This window comes from Muscardinus avellanarius (assembly GCF_963383645.1).
Source record: "Muscardinus avellanarius genome assembly, chromosome: 2".
Taxonomy (NCBI): domain Eukaryota; kingdom Metazoa; phylum Chordata; class Mammalia; order Rodentia; family Gliridae; genus Muscardinus; species Muscardinus avellanarius.
Window position 1 is genome coordinate 100,502,776 of NC_137787.1, and position 21,687 is coordinate 100,524,462.

Genomic DNA, 21,687 nt, shown 5'->3' on the forward strand with positions numbered 1-21,687 from the left:
GGCCCCCACCCACCCCAGGTCTGGGAAAGATGGTGCTCCAAGTTCCACCTGGTGCTGAGGCGGGCCTCTGCAGCAATGAACAGTGATGACTGTCCTGCTGTCTGGACTACTGGACAGGGCAGCACACAGACACGCTTTTCCCTGGGTTCTTCCTCCAATACAGACTTAGACGTCACAGTTCCTTTGAGTAGTTCCAAATAGAGTAAAATTTCTCCTTTACCACAGAAAGCAGTCTCAAAAGCAGAAAGTCTCGCTGGGGACGATCTTATTCATAGTGACAGAAGAGCCCAGTGCTCTCACTGCAAATGATCAGAATTGCCAGGAGGCTGGCAGAGTGTCACTTAATGCAGTGGGCTTTCCCAGCACCCACTGTTGGACCACACCCAGCCTTTGATTTGACCTGGTGGGATGGGCGAGGTCAGGCGTTTGCACTTCTCACAAGGTCCCAGGTGATGCTGCTGGTCAGGGCACCACACTTGAGCAGCTCTGATTTAACATATGCGAAGAGTGTGGTTCTTTACTCGAGTACTAATTGAAATCACCAAGGAGCTTTCAAACTCTAGATGCCCCTCATCTGCTTCCTGGATCCGCTAAGTGGATCCGTATGTCTGAGAGTAGCACTCGGGCTGTAAGCTTACGAAGTGGTTCCAATGTGTAGCCAACTTTGAGAACTATTGTTCCAAGAGAGTGCAGCTCAAATTTAATGTACTACAAAATCACTCTCGGCAGCTAACATATGGATTCTGGTTAAGGAGATCTGGGGAAGGTCCCAAGATTCTAATGAGAATCCAGGTTATATCACTGGTGGTCTAAGATCCACACTTTGGGTTGCAAGGCTCTAAAATGTTGGAGTAGAACAGGATGTCTGAACCTCAGCTCTGTGGACATTTTGGGCTGGATAATCTTTGCTGGGGCTCTCCTGTGCATTGCAGAAAATTTAGCAGTATTCCTGGCCTCTGTCTAGCAAATGCTACTAATACCCTACCCACCCAGTTGTGACAGCAAAAGATGTTAACAGACAATGCCAAATATCTCCTGGGTGTGTGTGTGTGGGGTCTCCCCAGGATGAGGACCACTGGAGTAATGTCACCTACTGGGACTATATTTCAGGACCTTTCCCCCTCCTTTCTCTTTCCCCCCCTCCTCCTTCATTGAGCCCAGGGGGTTCCTATCCCTGAGCTACACCCCCAAACCCAATTTACTTTATTTAATTTTTAAATTTTGAGATAGGCACTCACTAAGTTGTTGAGGGTCTTGCTAAATTTCCAAGGCTGTCCTTGAACCTGCAATTCTTTTTATCTCAGCTTAAATACTGGGATTATAGGTGTGCACCACCATGCTCAGCTCCTTTTGCCTTCTATACATTTCTCTGTTCAATGGAACCTTTGTCCTTTTGGTCAGGAGAAAAACCATTGATCTACCTCTAGACTTGTTTTCAATACCTGGAAGAGATGACTAGAGCCCTTCCAGGATGAATAAAATAGCAGATCCTTTGCCCAAAGTGAAGAGAGGCGTGGAGGTGTCGAGGAAGCAGCGGAGGCTGAGAAGAGGGAGGAGAGATGGAGAGCCTTCCAGGTTTTCTCAACCATGGATCTTGAAAGTCATCACTAACAGCAATATCTTTATATTTATCATTGAAATGAGTTTTGGAAATGGTTTCAGCCCATTTCTAATCATCTCTGTTTTTTTTCTTTTTTTTTTTTAAAGAGCATGGTACCTCAGCTCTTTTCTATTAAAGTGAAGTTTTTGGCATATGACCTTTTAACAAGCCCATGAATAATTCCTGTAATTGACTGGCTGGTGATGTTTTTATTCTTGGTGTCGCTACAGTTCACTGATACCAGACACACACTCCACCCCGCCCCCACCAACAAGCTATTAAGTCACTGGCAAGTTGCAAATTGCATATCTCTTTCACGCTTTTCAATTGGAAGCCCTTCTTTTTCCCCACAAAGCATGTTAATGGTTAATAAAATTACTGTGTACACACATATCAGTCTTATCCACAAGCCCCTAATTCTCTCATTTGGTTGAACTACCTCTGGCATTAATGGGGCAGATTGAATGCGGAGTTGTGATTACCCAATGCCTCATTGAATAAGCTCTGTAAGGGCGGGTCTTTCTTGTCCATCTGTCAGAAAGCCAGTGGACTGGTAATTAGGAGGGGAACAGGCATCCCAAGGGCTGCTCCAAGCCACACAGCTTTTGTCTTTCAACACACACATAATTTGATCCTCCCCCTACTCCTTGTTTGAAAAAAAGCAAATGGTAGATTAATTCAAAATCAGTAGGTAGACGTCAGAACAAAACAGGTACTTGCAACAGTAGGACAAATTGGAATGATCCTTAGATAAGCCAGTAGAGTAATTATGATGGGAATAATAAATGGCTTTCCTCTTTATTGCTCCTGTAGTCATTTGCCCCATGTGGCTGGCAACCTGTCGTTACAAGGCTGTTTTTTCTTGTTGGCAAAATAAAGGCTGTGATTGGTAAAGTTACTGTCAGCTCTGCAGCCCCAACAGGGGCACAGTGGATTCCCTATAAACGTGCCCTTGTAGTTTCTGGTTTGGGGGCTGTTGGGTGTAAATTTTCCAATCTGTTTACACACCAGGCCTCAGAGTGCTGAAACTTGGCTGCTGTTTGTGCCAACATATTTTTGGCAACTAACCTGATTAGTTCACCTTTTAGGAGTTGCTTAAAACTTGGCTTCCTCTAAATAAAAGTCAGCAGATTCGAATGTTTTCCTTCTCTTTGGTCAGTAGACAGCATGTTTTATTTCCTCTTAAGGGAATCGGACGGTGAGCCTTATAACTCAGAGCCCATCTCTCCCTTCTGAAAGAAGCAACCCTCAGTAGTTAGCCTGGCAGTAGTGCGCCTAGACAAGAAAAAGCCCCCGCAGTGTGCTGCCTGTGCCTTGAGCTCTCAGGCTCAAAGTGCTCAGGAGCCTTTAGAGACCCCAGTATCTGAACATATCTCCCTTGAAACTTTCCACAGATCTGGAACGGGGCCATGGGATGGGCAGGATGGCGGGTGCCAAGGGTGTTCTTCTGAGGAACAGGTGCAGGTGCCCAGGGTATGGGCTTTGAGGGGCATGGGGGGTGAGGTCTGCAGCTCAGCATGTGGACTTCAAACATGGGCTCCCTCGACTGCTAAAACGTCTGCCTTATTGGAGGGTTGTGAGGAATAAATGGGAGCATGTGGTCAAACCACTGTTTCTGGCATCTGCTGAATACCTACTACATGGACCCCATGCCTGGCACTTGATAGGTGTTCAGCAGGTGGACCTGGTGCTTATTGATTTAGAGAAGCTCTGCCTCTGACCTGTTTCCTACACCAGGATCGCTGGTATAATTTTTTGTGTGTGGTACTGGGGGTGGAACCCAGGGGCTTTTCTACCTCCGGGCTATACTCCCAGACCTATTTTATACTTTATTTGAAAACAGGGTCTCACTAAATAGCTGAGGCTGGCTTTGAGCCTGAGCAATCCTCCTGTCTCAGCCTCCCAAGCGCTGAGAATAGAACTGTACGCTACCACACCCAGCTGGTATAATCTTTTAAAATGAAATTTATATTTATCTTGTGTGCACAGAAGTTTGGGTAGTCTTTCTGTGAATTTATCATTGCTCTTTCAAATCTCTTCCCCAGTTATCAGTCCCTGGGTTGCCCAGTTCAATTCTCCTGGGTTTGTGGGTTGACCCTGGTTGATGAAATTGGAAGTTTGATGGCTATTCCCTGTCACCAACCCAGAGAAAGCCAAATGACTTAGGGCAGGACTCTCAACATCAGCACATGTACTTGGTAGACCAGATAGCTCTTTGCTGTGGGGCTCTCTGGTGCATTCTTGGATGTTTATAGTCAGACCTGGCCTCTACCCACAAGATACCGTTAGCACCTTTCTTCAAACTGTGACAGTCAAAAGTGTCTTCAGATATTGGCAAATGTCCCCTTGACACCTGGGGGCAAAATCATCCCTGACTGAGAACCACTGGTTTAGGTCATACCTGTATTTTATTTTATTTTATTTATTTATTTTTGCTTATTCTTTGCGGCACTGGGAGTGGAAGCCAGGGGCATTCTACCTCTGAGCTACACCCCCGCCCTATTTTGTATTCTTTATTTTAAAACAGGGTCTCACTGAGTTGCAGAGGGCCTCACTAAGTAGCTGGGACTGGTTGTGAACTGCAATCCTCTGGTCTCAGTCTCCTGAATGCTGGGATTACAAGCATATGCCACCACGCCCAGCCATACCTGTATTTGAAAACAGACTTCACAAGCTTCTTGCTTCATGAGCAAATACCTAAGGAGTTTTGTAAAAATAAAAACAGAACAGACATCCAGGAGGCTGAGACCGGAGGATCGCGGTTCGCCAACAGCCTCAGCTACTTAGTGAGGCCCTCTGTAACTCAGTGAGACTCTGTTTCAAAATAAAGAATTAAAAATAGGGCAGGGGGTGTAGCTCGGAGGTCGAATGCCCCTGGGTTCCATCCCCAGACCCGCAAAAAAACAAAAAACAAAGCAAAACAAAACAAAACAAACAGAAAACCAGAACAGAAAACACCTGTCCGGGCCCTCTTGCAGTCTGTAGTCATCGAAGGGGAACCCGGGAATCCGAATTCTTTCATTTTGTGTGTGTGGTACTTGGAATTGAACCCAGGACCATTAGACCTCTGAACTACACCGGCAGCCCTTTTTTATTTTTCTTTTGAAACAAAGTCTTGCTACATTGTTGAAGCTGGCTGTAAACCTGCAATCTACCATGCCCAGCTCTAATCTGAATTCCTTAAGAGTCCCAGAGACAGTTCTGATGAACAGCCAGTTTGGGGATCATGAGACTCCCCTCTGGTTCCTTTGCCAGTTACAATTTTATTCTGAAGGGAAGTTAATATGTACCGTGCTGGGTCAGAGGGTTAGCGAGGTAGAAGCGAGTTTGTAGAGGGCATTGTGGCCTTCTCGCGGTCAGCTGTAGGTCCTGGAGTAGGACAATGGGAATGTGAAGACAAAGGGAGCTGGTTTCTTTAGATCTGTTGCATTTGTAGACCATCCAAATGTACCCTTCTCTTTCAAGCTCTGTGCTAGGGGCTGTGCTGATAAGGTCTGCACATGAACTAACTCACACAGTAGTACTGCTGTCCCTATTGCATGGAGACAAAACCATGGCAGGGATGGTAGGCAGTGTTTCTGAGGTCACCAGTATGCACCTGTAGTCGGACATGGATTCCAGGAGCTCTGTACTGAGTGGTTCTCTCTGGCCTCTTTTTTTTTTTTTTTTTAGCAAGAAATCCTTGCTTTTAGATCTGTGTTATAAATGGCAGCATGAAATTGTTGGCTATTAGAACAGTTGTTTTTGCTTGGACATTTGGGTTTGGAAGAACGTCCTAATCCTAGGATTCCCTGGAATATTTTTTTTTTTTTTTTCAGATGGAACCCAGGGGCATTCTACCTCCGAGCTACACCCCCAGCCTTATTTTATTTTTTCTTCATTTTGAAACAGGGTCTCACTGAGTTGCAAAGGGCCCGCCTCACTAAGTAGCTAAGGCTGTCTGCGAACCGCAATCCTCCTGTCTCAGCCTCCCAAATGCTGGGATTACAAACCTGCGCCCCCAAGCCCGGCTCCCTTGCAGATCTAATTTGTAAAACCAGGAGCATGTTGAAGCTTCTGTCCTGTATCTACTATTGTTTGTTCACATAAGTTTTTGTGTTCAAGCTTTGAATGTGTCCATTTTATCTCCAAAGTGTCTTGCTTTCTCTTCATTTTGATAATGTACTATAACTGTCGCCATTTTCAGTACTTCCCGGAACTTTTCCTGCCTGGGGTTGGGGCCTGAGGCAGAGATCTGGCTGCAGACAGCTGGTTGGATGATATTCCAGGAGTGACCTAGGAAGCAGGAGGGAAGAGTAGACAGGGAAGGAGGAAAAGCCAGTTAAAGTGTAGTGCGTTACCAGAGTTGCCTCTGTACACACCATGCTATTTCAGTGGGTGTGGGGCTCAGACTATGAGAGAACACAAAGAGAGTCTCCTAACTGACCAAGAATGTAACGTGGCACAAAAAGTATTTGCTACACCTCATGGTCCTCTGCAGTCTTACAGGTTAAAAAGCATCCTCATTGCCTGTCTACTCTGGGATTTCCTTGTATTGATTGAACCCTACAGCAAGTTACATTTAGGGTTCCTACTTTCTCCATTTCTCAAATGGCCAGGATGATGGTGATTATGCAGACATCAGCACGGGTCTCTTGGGATGCTGTGCTTGGTGATGTATTTACCTTGTGGGACTGATTTAGGGACCAAATGAATAGCTTGTTTATGGGAAGATCTGCATCTTTTAGAATCAAATTTTCTTGAGCACTTTGTGAATTTAAGACTAGATTTCAATGTAACTTAAAGTTCTGGAAGTTCAGGTTACTAGTCCCTCCAGGTATAATGCTTTAGGCTTAATCATTTATATGCTTTTCTCAAGTTACAAGATGACAAGGCTTCAGGGTATTGATATTCTTCAAATAATTTTGAATCATTGTTTGGTTTAGAGAAGCAACACCCCAACTCAATGGATTAATAACACTTTCTTTGAAGACACTCCCTTTCTGTATTGTCTGTTTTTCCTCTCTTATACTGGAAAATGTCAGCCCTTCAAAATAATAGAGAGTTCAGGTCACAGAGAAGTTGCAGAACTAAGTAAGCTCCAGCCAAAAGCATACCGCATTTTTTTCCCCATCTGACAACTCTGTGGTGACATATGAAAGGAAACCTACAATTTGCAGATTGCTCACTGGGAAACTCGTTTTCCTCCTAATTGCCAGTGGGAAAATAATACCTACTGTTCAGTTCTTACATTTTGGCTATGCAAATAAATCTGTGCCTGAAACCTGTTGATTTAAAATAAAAATCCTTAATGAGCCAGAATTCCCATTGCTACATCTAGACTAGAATGCTAGTGTGTCAGAACCTTGGTGATTATGGGGAAATTGCTCATTTTCAACCCGAGGAAACCAAGGCCTAGAGGTGCTTTCCTACTCACCACCAGTTGATGACAAGGACAGATGGAGAATCCTGAGCCCTGCCTCCGCTTAGTGACTCCAGAAGCGCTGCTTTTAAAGTACAAACATCCGGACGCAAAACTGTAAGCAAAAGCTGTGCGTGTTTGTTTGGATTGACAGAACACCCAGGTAAAAAGAATCTACGTTTGCAAACCTCAGATTGTCTGTGTTGCAAGCCTCAGAGTTGGATCTGAGTTCCAGCCCTGCTACTGACTAGCTTTATAACCCTGGGCATCATGAGCTTTCTTGAGACCTTCCACAGTTCTCTGTTTGCTTCTGAATCACCTCCCTGAGCCCTCCCAACTTGTCAGATTGGAGAAGGCACATGCTCACTATGGCAGCAGGAAGGAGGTGCACATAGGAAGTTCAGCGCCTTCTCTGTAAGCCTCAGGTGCTTCCCCCACTTCTCAGGGTATTTGCTCCAGGAATTTATCCCCTTTAGGCCTTGGCCCTAAAGCTCAGCATCAAAAAGGGTAGCTGTGGTGGATGGAGGGAGGATTAAATTAGAATGTGACCTTTAGTATTTCATATATGCCCCCAAAGCATCTTAGTGACACGGTCACAACAGTCTTGGGAGAGAAGTGATATTTTTATCATCCCTATTATTCTTATCAGGGAACAGCCTCATTTTCTCCTTATACTGCTCTTGGCCTTTCCCACCCACAGGCTCTGCATTCTGCTCTTGACCCAATTGTGCACTGAAAATATTTGGGAAAGAAAGTGTTTGTACTGAACATGCATAGACTTTTTTTTATCTTGTCATTGTTCTCTAAACAATGCAGTAAAATAAACATTCATATGTCATTTGCATTTTGTTAGCTATAATAAGTAATCTAGGGATGATTTAAGGTACATAGGAGGATATGCACAGGTTATATGCAAACACTATGCCATCTAACATATGGGCTTGGACATCTGGGGAATTTGGTATCCAGTGGGCTTCTGGAAGGAATTCTCTGCAGATTCTGAGGGACAACTGCGTATTTCCAGAGAAATAATGCTATTACCCTCCGAAACCTTGCCTTACACACCCAAGCCTCTTACAGTCTAGAGCATGTGGTAGATGCTCATGAAAACTCATTTAATTTATACTGTCAAATGTGGGATTTGATAGCATTTCAAGTCCTGTGAGGATACAAGTCAAGAGAAATGTCAAAATGATATAGCTAAAGAAGGCACTTCTAGATATTTTCTTTACAAAAATTCAGCATTCAGAAAAGTAGAAAGGAACAAAGTTCATCTTTTCACCATTGTTTATACTTCCTCAATTTTCTTCTCCTGAGTGTAGATTTATTTGTGCATATTTCTAATCTGTAGACATGTAATTTTATATACGGATCTTTTACTTACTATTTTATCTTTGGAGTACTTTTTGTTATCTATTGATAAAAAATTTAAATGTCACCTAATTGTCAACTAAATTGATATATTACAGTTAGTTAAACACTCCCTTTGTGGCACACTTAACATTTTCACTTTTAAATATAAATAATGCTGCTGTGAACGTTCTTCTGCACAAAGCTTTTTCTTTCGGGATAGATTCCCCGAAGTGAATCAAAGTGAATGAACAACAATTTAGGCCAATTACTTTAAATGCTATAATCAAGTAGGTTGAGACACCAGAGAATAGGTTACTAAGGAAATGCTGGAGTATTTTTGTAGGGATGAAAAGAAATAATAGATTCAATTAACCACGTCATGCCGAGAAGCCTGCGTGTGCAAGGTGCTGAGCTTGTCATTTTCCACGGAGATAGCAGTAGAATCGGTGCCTGATGCCTCCGTGCCAGCATGGGACCTCCAGAGAGCACAAGGGCTTCCATTTTTGTATGTCCTTTATTCTGGGTGCGTGTGTGTTGGGGGGGTACTGGGGATTGAACACAGGGCATTCTACCTCTGAGGTGTATTCTACCTCGAGCTACGCCGCAGCCCTATTTTTTAAACACAGTCTCACTAAGTTGCAGAGGGCCTTGATAAGTTGCTGAGACTGGCCTTGAACCTGAGATCCTCCTGTCTCAGCCTTCCAACTATTAGGATTACAGGTGTATGGCCCCCTGCCAGGCTTGTCTTTTGTTTTTCATTCCTGCCTGCATCCACTGTGACATTGGGATTGTCTGTTTTTCAGGGTGGATTCAAACTTGAGATGATTCTGTCACAACCAGATAGATGTCTGAATCTGAGCAGGGGTTGGCCCTGGTAGGAGATGTTTGGAAACAAAGGGTTTGCCCAGCTGCTGCCTGGCCGAGCAGTCTGGGGTTCCTCCATCGCTGTGGCAGATGGCGTTTTCAGAGGATGAACGCAGCGATATCTCCCTTACCTCCCACGTGCTCTTCTACAGGGTTACCCCCACGCCACTGCCTTGTTGAGTCATGGCCTCTTGCTCCTGCTCCTCCCCCTTTTATCCCGGCAAGCCTGTGACTCACAGGCAGCAGAATGCTCTGGAAGGATGCTGCCTGACTTCCTAGGCTTTGTGCTTTCTTAATTTTCATGAAATACTTGGGGGAAGTCAGCCACCAAGCGGGGAGCCCAGCCTCCCCAAGGGATACTGACTCGACACTCTCATTGACAGTCCCAGCCATCCCTGTTGTGGACCGAGTCATCTCTGTTTTCTGTCCTTGGCTATCATTCATATTGGACTCAAAGTCCATGGAAAGAGTCTAAGTGGCCCAGCGTGGTCAGGTGTCCATCCTGAGAACAGTGGAGCCAGAAAGGAGGATGGAGACCCAGTTACTGGTGAGAGGGGTATGGGGGCAGGCCAGGCCAGCTGATGCTCACACAAGATTATTTATTGTCTGACTCAGCTTTTGAAAATGCAAATCGGATCATCTCACTTCATTTTCAAAGCTGCCAGGGGGCTCTGCGTGATTTTCATAAGAAAGCTTATGCAGCTTGCCTTGCACAAGAGTCCCCTCAGGGCTGGCTCATGCCCCACCTCTCCACACAATTTCCCACCAAGGACCCCTCCTGGAACTGTCCCTCCAGCCTTACCAGGGTATTTGTGATTTCTTGCAAAAAATATGATTTCACCCACTTCCATGCAATCTGTGTGCTGATGACTACCAATTTATGGCCCCCTCAAAGCTTTCCCTGAATTTAATCTAAACCTATATCCAGCTCTCTTCTCAATACTTCCAGTTGGATATCTATTGGACATCCCAAGCCCAACACATCCAGAACTGAACTCTTGATCTTTCTCCATCAACATCCATTTTCCTGCAGTTTTCCCTTCTCAGGAAATGGCAGCTCCATCCTTCCCTCTCCTTGAGTCCAAAGCCTTACATTATTCTTGACTCTTGTGTGTTGTATGCCATGCATTAACCAAACTTGTCAACTCTGCCCACTGAATATATCTCTGAACAGACCAAAACAAGATCAGAATACCTTCAAAGACTCACCCCTTCAGTACTATAACTCTGATCCAAGGCCCGAATACTGAACCGGCTTCCTAACTTCTCTTCCTGTTTTTGCCCTTGCCAAGCAGCAGCGACCCTGCTAAAGCTGCCATCTCACCTCACTTCCAAGTCCCAGCCCCCTGCGCCTTGCCGTCTTGTCAAAGTCTATATCCTTGCGGTGCCTTATAGGGTCCTCACCCTCTTACCGCACCTCTGCCATCTCCCTCTTCCTTACCTTTCTTCTAGCCTCTTTGCTGCCCCTGCCTCAGGTAAGGCCTCTGAGTCTTGCTCTTCCCTTTGCTTGGAAAGTTCTTCTATCAAAGCAGGCCAATTAATTCATGGCCTGTTTCCTTGAATGGTGCCTGGTGCAAGGTAGATGCAGAGTAGAAAGGTGCTAAGTGACGGAGCTCCAACAGACCTTTGAGCCTGAAGCTAACTTCTTCTGGTTCATTCCAAGTCAGCTAAGCTCTTCTCTCTGAAGATTTCTGTGTGATTTAAATACTTCCTCTCCCTGCTCCTCCAGGCAAAGGACCAGGACTTTTGTCACTGTATCCAGTGCATAGCAGGCTTCTTGGTGTTTGGTGGACTCTCAGTAAATCATCTCCCTCCATCTCAACCTTGGCATGGTGTTTATTTACGGCTAATCTGCAGATATGTGTATACACATACACACACCCCTACAAAAAGCATGATAGGGTCTGTAGGGACTGGCCTCCACATGTGTTCAACAGAGGTCGCGACTACTGTCTTTGGATATTTGCTGGATAGGTTTTGTGTATAGACAAGCAATTATACATGCAGTAAGTATTTAAGAAAAAATTGAAATCATTGTACAGATAATTGACCTGATGTTGAAAATATTTACATGGTTCACTTTGAATCTTACTACTTTGCTTAAGTAGTAAGGATTCTGAAATTTTTTTTTAAATTAGCCTGAGAAAAAGAAGTTACCCTGAGAGTATTTTTAAGTACTTAATTTATTTTTTGGTGCTAGGGATTAAACTCTGGGACACTATAACTCTGAGCTTTACTCCCAGCCCTTTTTATTTTTTATTTTGAAATGGTTTCTCTAAATTGATGAGGCTGGCCTCAAATCTGTGATCCTCATGTTTTAGCCTTCCAAGTACTGGGATTATGTATCACCACACCTAATGAGAGTATTTTTAAAATCTAAGATCCATGTGTTTACTTTTTACTGCACTAGGTCAAATATATCAGCTAATCTGCCCTCAGTGTCCCAGGAACTTGCAGAGCCCAGAGCCCCATTGTCACCTCCAGCCCCCACCCCTCCTGCCCTGTCGTAGCCTCAGCTAATTTCAGGACCATTGCAGTTGCCTCCCCCAGGTCTCCCTGCTTTGACCCATGGCCCTCTTTGATTGCTTCTCAAAAGAACAACCAGAGTGATCCTCTTTGAATGTGAGTTAGATCATGTTATTACTCCGTCCAATCCTTCATTGGTTTCCTGTCTTGTCAGAGCAAAGCCCAAGTTCTTCTTATGACCTTAAGGCCCTGCATAGCCACCGAGTTCCATCCACACTGGCTCATCACCGTCCATGAACTCTGCCTCCTGCAAGGGAGCCCCTGCCCCATGCCCTTTCCCAGGTGGCTGCACAGCTTTCTCTCCCATTTTTTAGGTCTTTGATCACAGTCACATTAGAAGTGAGACTACTGGATATAAAACAATACTCCTGGCTGGGTGTGGTAGCACATACCTATAATTCATTTCTTGGGAGCCTGAGGCAGGAGGATGGCAGCTTTGAGGCCAACCTCAGCAATATAGTGAAAACTTGTTTCAAAATAAAAAATGAAAAGGGCTCTTGGTCCATATACCATCTAAGATCCATTGGGCTTGCTGTGGGTGAAGTGCCCACCATCTTGAGGGAGCTTCCAGGAAACACAGGCCCCTTCCCCTGAATGGCTACCTTCATGGGTCAGATGCTCTGGGAACAGCATCACCACGCTGAGCTTCCACTGAAGCAGACCCCACAGCTCTCTATGTCTTTGTGCTTTTGATCATGAAGCTCCTTCCTTCTGGAGTATCCTTCAAGCCTTCAGTTTCTCTGTGTGATGATTCCTTCCACACTCACACCCATCCCTGACACCTAGCTTAGACATCACGCAGCAGAGCTCCCCAGTTGTATTTCAGATCCTTTTTCATTTAGCTCCTTGTCCATTGTCTGTCTTCACATTCACAAGTGAGAAATGCATGGCAAGGATTTCCAGTTCTCCTTCGCCCTAGATCTGTTCTCTCTGGAGGCTGGTAGAATTCGTTTTCCTTTGCTTCAGGGCTTGGCCTGTGGAACTTCAATGTGAATGACTGAAGTTTCACATCCCTTTCTGAAATACAGTTACCCCTGCAGAGGCTGCAGATTGGTTGTCAAAGAGGAGAACAAGTGTGAGACTTGGATTGGAAACCTGGGAGCTTGAGTGAGGGCTCACACGGGGAGCAGAGCGATGCACTGATGGACAGGAGGAGCCAGCAGCAGGATGTCTCTTGAGAAAGTTTCTTCCATGGGTCTCATTAGTCCACATAAATATTTCTAATACTGAGTATTTTCTGGGCCAACATCCTTTAAATGAGTCTTTGTATTTGTAGCCCAGCCTTTAGGGCTGCCCTGTTCGCTGTGGGAGTCACTAACCTCCTGTGGCCATTTGAATTTTAATTTTGTTAAAAGTAATGAAAATTAAAATTTTATTTCTTCACTTGCAGTAGACACATCTCAAGTGCCAATGACCGCTGTGGCAAGTGTCTGCCATATTGAACAACACAGAACAGAGCGGGTCTGTCATCACAGGAAATGTCACTGGGCTGCTGGGCTCTAGATTCAGATTATTTTTTTCTAATTTTTTTTTTTTTTTACTTTTATGTGGATCATATTGAAAATGACATACATTCAGACTGTGCTTGGTGCCCTCTCCCAGCCCCCACTTCCCCTTCACCCCCTCCCAACAATGAGTCAGATTTTTTAACAAATGCCTCATGTTGGCCTTTTGTCCTTCAAGTTGAAGCCAAGAATAAAATCCTCTCTAAGTGGGAGTTCATGGGCTGGGGATGTAGCTCAGCTCAGGGGTAGAGTGCTTACCTCATATGCATGAGGCCCTGGGTTCCATCCCCAGCTCTGGGGGAAAAGAGAAATGGGATTTTAGTCAGTTAAGTTCAAGTCCTCTGTATATTATTTTAGATATAAGCAAAAGGTTTATTGAGTAACTCTTGTTGAGTAAGGAGAGGTTTTTAGTAGTTGTGTGTTGAGAATGTGCATGATCTTCCTATGGAGAGGGGACAGAGTTTTGAGAGTCTGGAGAGCTCTGATCTGAGCAACCATCCCTGGTCTGGGTCAACCTCACCCTTGCTGCAAATAATTCACAACAGGGGAGGTGGATGAAGTTGAAGGTAGAGAGATGGGAACATGAATGGAGAGAAGAGATGGGGCCCAGAGCCCAGGAAGGTCGAGGAGGAGATGAATATGGGTAAAGATGTAAAGAGAAGGGAAGGAGCTCCTGAAATAGGAGAGGAGGTGGGTGGCGATAGTGATGGAGTGAGTGAGGGATCGAGTGGAACAAGATGGCGCCCGCTTGGCACAGCCTCATCGAGAATGGGGACTGTCTCCTAGCCATTCACTGCTTACTGTCTCCTTTTATCCAGCCTCTAAATCGATTCTGGTTTGTGGCTTTATTTGAAATTGCAGAGTGCATGGAGGGAAAGTGGTCCTAGTCAGAATAAGCTGACATTAGAAATTGTGCATGCCTAAGGGCAGTGTGTGCTCAGACCACTTGACTGTCTTTTATTTTTTATTATTTATTTCATTTTTGAACAATGCTCCAGACTACAAGTACTTTGGAAATGATGGTGAAACATGATAAGTAAAATAATTATGCTTTAAACTGTGGGCAAAATCAGTTGATTGCCAGGGCTACTGTTTCAGGTCTGTCATAAATTGGAGCGTGGTGGCGGAAGCTCCTGGGGTGTGGCTCTTTTCATCTGAGGGGAAGTCACTTAGAACTGGTGTTAAGACTCAGAGTTCTTAAAGGTGACCCACAGACTTCTCCAGCTGCAGTGGACAAGGGACCGAACTTTCAATCTGACCTCACTTTGGACACGAGTAGTAGAGTAGTAGTAGTAGTAGGTTTTAGCCTTATAATTTTCAGAGGCAAAATTAATTATTCTTGATTATTCATAAATATACAGTGCCATACAATTAGCAACTCACAGCTTTTAGCAGAACAAAAACGGGTGCATTTAACTGCCTTTTTTTTTTTTTTTGGTGGTACTGGGGTTCCTTCTCCCTCCGGGCTACACTCCCAGACCTTTTTAAAAAAAATTTATTTGGAAACAGGGTCTCTTAAGCCAGCGAGGCTGACTACAAACCTGCACGATCCTCCTGTCTCTGCCTCCCAAGCGCGGGGATTACAAGCGTGCGCCACCACGCCTGGCTTTAACTGCCTTTAATAATTTCTTCAGCCGGGCGTGGTGGCGCACGCTTGTAATCCCCACGCTTGGGAAGCAGAGACAGGAGGATCGCGCAGGTTCGAAGCCAGCCGCGGCGCTGGCTTAGGAGACCCTGTTTCCAAATAAAAAAATGTAAAAATAGGTCTGGGAGTGTAGCCCGGAGGTAGAAGGGCTTCCAGGAGCCCCAGTACCACCAAAATAATAATAATAATAATAATAATAATTTCTTCAGAGTAACTTTAGCCATTTCTTGGACTTTTCTAGCCTTCCTTCAGACTTTGTGTCTTTATACAGTCTTCCCCTTTTCCTTCCCTCCCTTCCTCCCTCCTTCCCTCCTTTTCTTCCTTCCTTCTTTTTACTTTTTTTTCTTGGTACCGGAGGCTAAACCCAGAAAGCATTCTACCTCTGAGCTACACCCTCAGTCCTATTTTATTGTTTATTTTGAAACAGACCCTTCCTAAATTGCTGAGGCTGGCCTCAAACCTCCTGTCTCAACCTCAAGCACTGGGATTACAGGCATGTGCCAGCACATCTTATCCAGTGGTTCTTAAACTTGGGCATACATTAGAATCTCCTTGAGGGCTTAATAAAACACAGATTGCCACGCCCTACCCTAAAGTTTCTGCTTCAGTAGGTCTGCGGTGGGCTCACTCAGAATTTTTTTCTCTTCCAAGTTCCCGGGTGATATGGGTGCTGCTGATCTGTGGGCCATCCTGTGACAGCTTCTGGCCCAGTGGAAATTTCAGTCTGGGTTGCCTGAGAGACTGGCTTGAAGGGCATGATGGCTCCTTTGCTTCTTTCTCACTCAAAGTTCTCCTCCAGGGTTTGGGCAAGTGGGAGAGGAAGTTTGTGTTGTTTCTGGTGACATGGCTCCTCCGTGCCCTCTTCACTGGCTGGGCCAGCTGGTCCAGATGAAGGCCACATGTGCTGAGACTTCTTTGCCCCTGCCCACCACCCTCGGTTCCCCAATCCTGAAAGTAGCTCACAGGTACAGATGCAGAAGCAGCCGTATTTGCAGTATTTGCTCCTGACCTAAATCGTTGCAGCATCCTGGGGACTGCCATAGCAGTGAGGAGTGGCAGTGGTATAAACATGTGACGTGGCTGTCCACGGCCTTCCAGTGGCCGGAAGGTTGGCTGAGACTGGCCCCTGGTGGGGTTGAGTGTGGGGGGAGTTGGCTGAGTTGAGTTCTATTTCTGGGTGAACATCAAACTCCTCGAATGACCTTAGGCAAGCCTCCTAGCTTGACCGGTCCGTTTTAATTCTTGTTTATGAGACATATTTCTCCCCCTTCCCAACAATAAAATAACAGAAAAATAAAACCCTAGGTCTGGCGAGTGACCTCTTGGGAATTTATGAGCTGATATGTAGAACTCTGAGTGCCTGAGGACAAAGCTGCTGTGTAAACACAATGTATTATTAATAAAATGCAAAAAAATAACATCACACCCTCTGCTATAAATAGCTGCTCCCGGGCTGTTAGAGCTGCCGGGCCCTGACACACAGGCTCCAGCAGTGTCGGAGGAAGGGTGGCTGTGGTTTTTGAACTTGCAACATTTAAAAGGAATTGAAAATGAGTTGTCAAAATATCTTTGAGCATTTTCATAGGTATAGTGGCAAAGAAAATATGATTACAATTCTGTGAAATTCCACTTTAATGAGCCGAACTCAGCTTTTAAAAAATGTTCATTATGTTTCAGAATTACTTTACATTGTGAAGTATTCTGTGAGCATTAGCTGAAGTGTTAGGAGTGTCTTTCCTCCTCCCACCTCACTGGTGAGCAGTTGGTGCCCCTTGGACTCCCTGGGGGCAGCCCACAGATCAGTCGGGATGAACTTATCAGTTGATGATTACATCCTCTCTACAGATGCAGGTGGGGTACATGCTACCTGCAACTGTAGACACTAAGAAGTAAAAAAAAAAAAAAATTTTTTTTTGGCCTGAGGAATTTATAGTGTAGTTTTGGTGAAAGATAAGGAAGAAATCCTGTGTGGAGACTCTTGTATTATTTATACTTGTCTTCTTGAGTAATGTAACAGAATCAAACCCCATGTTTTGTGCATGGTGGAGGCATGTCTGCAGTGATCTCTTGGAAGGTAGATTCTGGGCGCATGACTATCCCGTGTCAGGAAGAACACGGGCATTTGTTCTCTCTTTTCCCCCAGAAAATGAGGGAAATGAGGACTCACGACAAGTGGCCCATAGAAGGTGTAATACACAGGTGATTCCTGCCCATGATTTTCTTGAAGAGAAGCTGATCAGTAAACACCTGCAGTAAACACACAGGCCTCTTGGGGACCTGAAACCTGTCCTTCCTTGTGAGCTGGGATGACACTTCCCCTCTCCTGCCTCTATTCCGGGGAGTTGTGTGCTTTCTCCCACCATAGAAGCTCCTGGGACAGGACCTCATTTGAGTCTAGGCCTTGAATTAGAGTCAGCTTAAAATTAGTCTGGGCCAGTGCGCATTAGAATTGCTAGGGAGCTTTTAAATAACTGCAGAGACATGGGCTCACCCCAGAGACTGAGACAAAATTAAACTGAAGTGTTCCTCAGGCAACAATTTTTGTAAAGGTCCCCAGGCAATCACAGTGTGCCCTCGGGGATGGGAAGTGCTCCCTGGTCTAATTTACCTAAAAGTGTAAACCAAAGAGAGAGTCACTCAGCAGTTTTGTGAATGGAGATAAAAGTCACAGTATAAAATCCCTTGGTGGGCTGGGGATGTAGCTTAGTGGTAGAGCGCTTGCTACATGTCAAGGCTCCGGATCCAATCCCCAACACAAAAACAGTCAAACCAAACCTCAACATCAGGCTCTTTTCCTGCACTGGGACCTCGGATAGCCCATTTGCTCACAGGTAGCAATGGATACTCCAAGCGTGGAACATAGCTGGCCCACTGACATCTTCCAAGAGGGCGCTTGGTGCTCAGGAACCAGTTGCTTTAGGAACACTGATCCCCAAGCCCTGAGGATCCCTGCCTTGCCACAGTCCCTACTTGACTGAAGGGTCCTCCGTCTGGAGCACCTAGCTCCTCCACCTCTTTGTTTCTGATCACCTGAGAGGACTTGGGGGCCAGGCGCAGCTCACCACCTCACCTTAGCTGGTTAGACACGTCTGCGTGTCCTTGGGGCCCACAGTCTCTCTCCTTCCCCTGAGAGTGAGTTTCCCCTCGGGGCTCATTATGCAGATGTGGGCACCTATGGCCACTCATCCATTTGCTCAAGTTGCCATCTCCACCTCATCCATTACTTTTCCTTCCATCTCTGTGTTCTTCTGTGTTTTGCACCAACCTGCAACAATTATCTCTGCAAACCTGAAAGAGTAAAATGTACAACCAGGGTGTGGGCAAGAAGACTGCCAAGTGGGCTCTGCGCAGCCTGTTCACCTGTTTGTATTCCTGGCTTCTGAATTAGGAGGATTGTGTTTGTGTACAGATTTATTAGAATTACAGGTAAGGGCCACTTCTAAGTTAGGTCAGCAATTTGGAACCATTCTGTTAGTGTAGACAAGGGAATCCAAGATAGTTAATGAAAAATGACTTTGATAGCTGGAGGGGGTGGTGGTTGCTGAGGACGGTGGCAAATAATGGAAACATTAAGTTGGGACAGGAATGTTCTAGAGTTAACTGTAGTCATTCTTGTATTTTTTTCCATTTGCTTTTAGTATTTGATCCTTGTATTAGTATTATCATTTTCTCATTTTTACTTTCCTTTTCTTCCCTTTTTTTCTTCAGTAATAGGGGTTAAATCCAGGGGAATCTTACCACTGAGCTACATCCCTAGTTCTTTTTTTTTTTTTTTTTTTTTTTTAAACAGCGTCTTCCTAAGTTGCTGAGGCTGGCCTCAAACCTTCAATCCTCCCGTCTTGGCCTCACGTGTGCTGGGATTGCAGGTGTGTGCCACCACACCAGACATTTACTTTCATTTTTTGTCTCCTGAGATTTGTTGTACCTGGGTTGTCAGAGACGTGTATGTCGCAAGCCCTGTGGATGTTGTTGTCAGCACCCACCCCACGTTTCTAAATGTCATCCTCTGCCTTCCTTTTGGCCCCCTTCCTGCTTGCCCCTGCCTCTTCCTGTGCTGGTACTTTGGTTGACCAGATCCTTCCTTCTCACCTCTCATTTATTTCTTAAGTTATTTATTTATTTATTTATTTATTTATTTATTGCCACTCCATCTTACCATAAACACTGTCTTTTGTCATTACCAAATCATTCCTCCTTTTAATTAATGGGAAAATCCAAAGATGTCCATCATGTTGTAGCCAAAAGAGCATCCAGAAGTTTCCTCTTCTAAGCTAACATTGATGATGGATTACTTTTTTAGGCTTTGTGCATCATCTCGGTTCATCTGCAGGTAGGAAACACTGTCCCCACCCGAAAGGTGAGGGATGGAGGCTGAAAGCGCTTCAGCTGCTCGACTGAGATCAGGCAACGAGCTCCATGGCAGAGCTTGGGGTGTCTCTTGCCCATGTTCACTCTACTTTTTAACTCTTTACCCTCCAGCTTGAGGAGGGATGAAGCATCATGTGTGCAGATGAGGGAGATGGATTTTGCGGCCTGGCCTAGAAGACCCTTGCCACAGGTTTACTGGTGAGGTCAGCAGGCCGAGAGCAAATACGTAATGTTTTGAGGTCCGAAAGAACTCACCGCAGGGTTGCAAATGACTTTGCAGAGCAAAGCACCAGCTGGCATTCATGGCGTGCCGCGAGGTGAAGTGGGATGGCGAGCCCTTCCCATTGAGGTTGCTATGGTGACAAAACCTTGAATGTGTCTACTAGAGGGGACTCGTTATCGATCCCGGGGCTGTGGGTGGTCACTTGAGGGAGTGGTGAATTGCAGTTGAAATGACTTCTCTGATTTCGGCTTTGTCGTGGTCCACCGTGCCCATTCCTCAGCACTGCGGAGTTCTCCCTGCTGACTGTCAATGTTTTGTGTTTTGCAGAGCCTGTGTCATCTTGGGGGTGATATTCATCCTGTCATCCATATGCATAGTGGTCAAAGCCATCCATGACCTCTCAACTAGGCTGCTCCCAGAAGTGGTAAGGTTCCTCTTCTTTTTCCATATTTCCCTGTAGCATCTTTCTCCTGGCTGCCTCTCACCCCAGGTTTACTGGTGGTGCTGGCAGGTCCAGAGAGAATGTGTGATGTTTTGGGGTTCAGAAGAACTTTGAAGAGCAAAGCCCTGGGCAGAACCAAGGGACTCCAAATAGTTGAGTGGTGCTGAGTCTGTGTCTCTCTGTAGGTCTTATGACTGGTTTTAAAGCAAGACGTCTTTTTTTTTTTAATAAAGAGAAACAAGGTTGTTGTGTAGCAGTGTGATCCAATCCGTGTTGTTTGCATTTGTTGTTCTGAATTCATTCACTGACTGCTGTAATAAGATCATTTATTTTTTGCACCTCAGTTCAATACATAAATATATCCACATTAGGTTTCCTAACACCACTGACATTTGGATGTAGACACTGGAGGATATAATTTCATATTAAAATGTGTCTTTGACTGCCTTGTCCCCCGGGTAAGAGTCATTACCTGAACTCTGATTCTTCTTTTTTTCTTTCCTCCTTTTATGAATACTGAAAAAAGAAATATTTTATAGTCTTCTATCAGGAAATCTTCTTAGAAGACAACTTATTTGGTTATCAAAAGATGAAGATGCTGCCATTGCAGTGATCCTCTACACACAAGTTCAAAGCAATCTGAATGCAAAAATGTGGTTCTTCTCTGAGGGTGTGATTTGATTTGAGTACCATCTTCTGTGAGGCCAAAATGGTTTGGCATTAATTTCACATTTAGAAAAATATGTTAATCCTTTTGGGGAGATCTGGTGTGTGTGTGTGTGTGTGTGTGTGTGTGTGTGTGTGTGTGTGTGTGTGTGTGTTATAGGGCTGATGGGAATAAAGTGGGACATATTGCTCCATTTGGTGAGACATTACTTTTGCTCGTCTCCTCACTCTCTCTGAGGCTGAGACTAGTGCCATCCCTCCCACAGTTCACCAGGGTCTTAGCTGTTACTTATCACCACAGTTGGCCTGAAGCTCATCCCCTAATATCTCAGTGACAGGGAGAAAAGATGGATGCCGGGGTAAGCATGCCCCTCTTCAGTGTGGCTTTCTCAGGAGCAGAGCTAGCTCCAGCATATATTACTGTGTATTACACTCTTGTGTCTTCGTCTCGTAGTCACTGAATTCTCTCCCTGTGCTCCTCCTGGTTGCCCGCGGCCCTGGGCTCCTCTCTCCTTTCTCTCCATCAAGCTTGCCCTCCCACTGTCTGTTCTGTCTGAGTCTGAGTCTGTTTTAGACATGGAGGCACCAAGTGTGATGATGCATGTTCTCTGCCATTCAGATAATATCGTGGCATTATTCAAGGGAGGCAACTATGCCTTGGCTTTAAGAACTGTTTCTAGGTGGGATTTTCAGAACTCTGCCAGTTGACACATTCATTTATTTCAATATTAAAAATTAATTTCCAGCAGGGCTGATTTGAGATGGAATAAATGGCTGTGTTCATGGGCCTGTGCAGAGGCATTTTTTTCTCCCCCAGCCCTATCCCTATTTTATTTATTTATTTTTATTTTCAAACAGGGTCTTGCTAAATTAATGAGCGTTTCATTACTTGCTGAGGCTTTCCTCAAATCTGTGATCCTCCTGTCTCAGCCTCCCAAATACTGGGGTTACATGCATGTACCACCATGCCTGGCACAATTACTTTTAAGCAAAGAAGCTCTTCATCTTAAATCCCACTGCATGGTGTAAATGTCTACAGCCCTGCTCCAGTCAGGGCTGGAGGGGTCAAGAGCTCCAAGATCATGTCCAAGATG

The 21,687-nt window shown here is 45.0% G+C and overlaps 1 protein-coding gene across 1 annotated transcript in view; it reads left to right on the forward strand.

The window, feature by feature from the left end:
- Positions 1–21,687, forward strand: part of TMEM163 (transmembrane protein 163) — a gene marked incomplete at both ends in the record, with an annotated part of 229,422 nt that overhangs the window by 175,925 nt on the left and 31,810 nt on the right. The window contains one exon of the mRNA XM_080689011.1: positions 19,813–19,909. Within this exon, the coding sequence (XP_080545137.1) occupies positions 19,813–19,909 (97 nt within the window). The remainder of the gene's footprint in view (positions 1–19,812; positions 19,910–21,687) is intronic.